At 37.0% G+C, this 4,345-nt stretch overlaps 1 protein-coding gene across 1 annotated transcript; it reads right to left on the reverse strand.

Moving 5' to 3' along the window:
- Positions 1-650: 650 nt before the first annotated feature.
- Positions 651-3,711, reverse strand: LOC143562580 (UBP1-associated protein 2C-like). Its single transcript, XM_077050342.1, has 3 exons — positions 2,828-3,711; positions 2,215-2,613; positions 651-965 (listed from the first exon to the last, which is right to left on the reverse strand). Exons 1-2 carry the CDS (start codon positions 3,669-3,671, stop codon positions 2,216-2,218), a joined length of 1,242 nt encoding a protein of 413 aa, XP_076906457.1. The 5' UTR covers positions 3,672-3,711; the 3' UTR covers positions 651-965; position 2,215.
- Positions 3,712-4,345: the final 634 nt, after the last annotated feature.

Below are 4,345 nucleotides of genomic sequence, written 5' to 3' on the forward strand. Positions count from 1 at the left end.
ACACATTTAGTCTCATGCTTTCTTTGATGATAAATGACAATTCAATTCCTCTGTTGAATTTACTCATTTCAAAGATAAACCACATGTTAAAACTTCACATCAATCGCTCCAAAATAGATTTTATCCCACTAGTAAGGCATTCACGTTATGCAACAAGTAAAGGTTATCATATAGTTGCCACTTGCCAAAGTAGTCTAAAAGAAAAGAATCATCATCAACAAACATCTGGCAGTATCATTATCTTCCACCTTTTAATTTACAACAGAACATCAATTACCGCTTACCAATAACCTCACTAAAATGGCAAAGCGGATCTTGACCCGCATTTACAGATAAAAGAACATAAAGCGTGTAACTCAAGACCTTGAACAACCAATCCTGTCTTGAACCAGATTTACCGATTTAAAAGGCAGATTCATAGAAACTCAAATAACTCAGAGAAAACAAACAACCAATCCTGCAACCCCTCAATTTGTATCATGATTACAAGTGGTTTTGTGTAACACCAAGTTCGCATTTGGCTTTCGATATATGATTAAACAAATATTCACAAATGCAATGGCATCTTTTACACAAAGGTCATAACATGATTCAGATTTCATATCTTAATAAACAAACAGCACCTTATCCCAGATGAAAGAAACACAAGCAAAAATACACATTTATCAAGTTAACCACTTTATGAAAGCATATAAAAGTATATAAAAGCAGCAAATCTGAATACCAAAGGTTAACATCTGGTAAAAAAAATTCGCATATACTGCAGCAGCTAAAAAATAAGAAGCACATACTAACAAGTCTTATACACCTTTCATGAAGAAAAGGTATAATAATATCTAAAGCATAATACTAGCAGAAAGAAAAACAACTCAAGACAGATAGCAGCAACAGTCGATAAATCGACCAATCAGCAATCACCATAACCATTTAAACCACTCGAAGCAGTCCAACAAGCTCTCATACACCTGGACACCACATTTAACTCAATCCATCATTCAACAATCTACCAACATAACAAACATTATCACCAATATAAACATCCAAACAAAAAAATGTGCTATTACTGAGCGGTCGTAGACGGCTTGACGCTTTTTAAAAAATTATAACCAATGAAAATAGCTTTAGATGAATAGTAATAAAATGCTCAAAAAACATTAACATCATACACCAAAAATTTTAAGATAAAAAAAACATGACTTCATATTTTTAGTGTTTTTGGTTCAGAGTTTTCAAGATAGACAAAAACCTCTAATTAAAAATCTTACTCAAATTCTATAAATTTAAACGGATGCACAATATAATGCAAATAATTTTGGGTATCATTAAGTGAATCGCCTTAAGCTCTAAAACATCCAAACATTATTCAGTTTCAAAAACATCATTCAGGTAATAGACACGTTGACACGCCTGAAAAAGAAAGCAAAAACAGTTTTTGTGTGATTACACACCAACTAAAATCACATAAAATAAGATAACAAATATCCAAAAAACCTCAGAAAAAAAAATCAGCAACTGATGAAAAAAGCATTTAGCCCCTAAAACAAAGGGGCAACAAATATCACATGAAACAATTACTGCTGCATTATAGCAAGCAAATAGACTCAAAAAGGATACAAGCCAACTGCACTAGCAAAATCACAATGTATCAACCACGATACAAGCCTACCTTTCTCAAGAACACAAAAATCATGAAAAAAGACTAACAAGAAAAGAACAAACTGATCATATTGATCCAGAATTAGAATTAGTTTCATTCTATATACCAGTAATGCAAACATGCAATAGTATACTATATTAGCACATCCTCAGCAATGCTTAAGTTCTTACCCAAAACAAGAAATTTAACAAAAGTGACTCGTTAACAATGTATGATGGTAGCGTATAGCATACAATTTCCAAAAACAATATAGAGAGCGACGTTCAACAATTTATTATTCTTTTAATAATAAAAAAACAATTTTCCTAAAGAGATTAAAAGATGACGTTAGGTGACACCTTTCACCATATTGAACATTGTAAAACTCAGCAATTTATAAACTTATCTTATGATATAAAAAATACAGGTATTACTGTTTAGAAAACTAACTAAGTTCACCTATTAAAAATCAGCATAGTATAAAGCATCAGCCCAAGGATAACACACTAATGCAAGTATAAAGTAATTAATAAACTGACCTAAATGAAAATGCAAAAAAAAAAAAGTAATAAAATTACCTCAATAGTAAGGGGGGCCACCATGATACATCGGGCCAGGAGGACCTCTCGGTCCAGGTGGCGGCGGCTGGTGCATCTGTGTCGGATAAGCTGAAGACAAACCATAACCACCACCATCAGGGTACCCTCCACCTGAGCTCGGTGGCATTCTATTCATAGAAGAGCCGTAACTGTTTACCCCAGGATAATCCCCACCTCCATAATGTGATCCGCTGCCGTATCCACCACTGTTATAACCGCCACTACCATAACCGCCGCCACTACCACCACCAAAGGAAGGTGGCCCCTGATTACCATAGCCGCCACCGCCGCCAACTGGAGGCACTGATGAATTCATCTGTGGATTCTGATGTGGCAAAGGCCGGCCGCCTGAATAACCGCCATACGATGGTAAACTTCCTGTAATCCACCATTAACATAAAACTATCACTTCAAAGTTATTTCAAATAACGAATCACAAACTTAAAACATTAAAAAAAATATCATTTAAACTAAAAATATAGGCATTAAAAGATCACAAGAAAGCAATCAAATAAGAATTGCAAACTAACATTAAAAAATATCAGTTAATTAAGACAATAGACATTAAAAGAAAACAATTCAGCAAGCATACCATAACCCGTATTCATAGACCCCGGCATCGGAGGTGGAGCACCATCCCCATGACCCGTCGGCACCTGCGGCCCACCCCCACCCGGTTTCCCCTTCTTCCCATCCGTCGCCATCTTACACAGAACCTGACTCCCATCAATATTCTTCACCGGATCCACCAACGAGTTCCTCGCCCCCTCCTCGCTCTTATACACAAAAAACGCAAACCCCTTCGTCTTCCCCGACTGCTTATCGAACCCCAACGGCCCTTCCTCAATCTCCCCGTAACTCGAAAAATGACTCAACAGCCTCTCACTCGATATCTCAAACGGCACATTCCCCACGTAAATCTTCCGCATCGACACGTCAACGCTGCCCGATTCCCGGGCAGCGGCCAATTGCGCAACCGTAATCCTACCATCAATTTTCTTACTGGGATCCTTTAACGCCAGTATCGCACCGTCTATATGCTTAAAAGTGACAAACCCGTATCCCTTTGATTTACCCGTGGTCTTATCGGTTATCACAATCGCTTCATCGAGTTCTCCGTACACCGAAAAGACAGACCTTAACTTCTCCGAGGTTGTCTCCCAGCCGATACCTCGTACGAACAATTTACGTTGGACTAGGTCGGAATCGGCGATTGAACGGACGGCGTCTAACACGGCCACGTCACGGACCATGACGGTTTGAAGGACGTCTAGAAGCTGGTCTTTGGAGAAGGGTTCGAGGATTTTGCGGGCGTCTTGGGGGGTGAGAGTGAGTGACGGCTGCACGGCGGCGGCGGTGGTGGTGATGTCTGTGACGGTGGTGGTGTATGGGACGACGCCGTTGTCTTCGGTCTTTCGTTTCTTTGAGAGTTCCATGGTTGGTGGTGTTTGGGTGGAGGAGTGTAAACCCTAGAAACCCTAAGATGGTTTTGCTTTTGCTTTGGGTGAACGCTATATGATGTTGTTTGTTTATCAAGGTGGAGGTAAGATAAGTTTGTGTTTATTTTTGTAAAAGATTGTTATTGTATGTATTTATCTCCCTATAAATATGTATATGTGGCCTTGTGTTAGAGGGCTCGGGAGTTTGATACTCACTAGGCCTGTAAATGAGTCGAATATTTAGAAAATCGTTTGATAAAAAGTTCGTTTATTTTATAAACGAACGAACATGAACAAAAAATGTGTGATCATTTAATTAAACAAATAAATATGAGCACATGTTCCGTCCGTTCATTTATGTTCATGAACTTTCGTTCATTTATGTTCGCCTATATCTGTTTATTTATGTTCGTTTGTATGTTAATAGAAAAATAATTAAATATTATATTGATTACTAGTTAATGGTTTTATATTTTTTAATTTGTGTTCATTTATGTTAGTTTATGTGTGTTTGTGTTTATTTATATTTGTTCATTTATGCTCATTTATCTTTATTCAATAACGTTTGTTTAGATTTTAAACAAACGAACACAAACGAGCACAAATGTTTATTTTTTTAAATAAAAGAACATAAACTTAAATATTTGTTTGATTAAGTGTCTGTGTTCGTT

Source organism: Bidens hawaiensis, unplaced genomic scaffold, assembly GCF_021521415.1.
Source record: "Bidens hawaiensis isolate Kalapana, Puna unplaced genomic scaffold, B.hawaiensis_p1.1 tig00021036_1, whole genome shotgun sequence".
Taxonomy (NCBI): domain Eukaryota; kingdom Viridiplantae; phylum Streptophyta; class Magnoliopsida; order Asterales; family Asteraceae; genus Bidens; species Bidens hawaiensis.

What these genes read in the sequence shown, in the direction of transcription:
- LOC143562580 (XM_077050342.1), bottom strand. Translation starts at nt 3,671, where the DNA reads ATGGAACTCTCAAAGAAACGAAAGACCGAAGACAACGGCGTCGTCCCA. An exon ending in GTCTATGAATACGGGTTATG is followed by an intron (nt 2,614 to 2,827) that starts GTATGCTTGCTG and finishes GGTGGATTACAG; the next exon opens with GAAGTTTACCATCGTATGGC.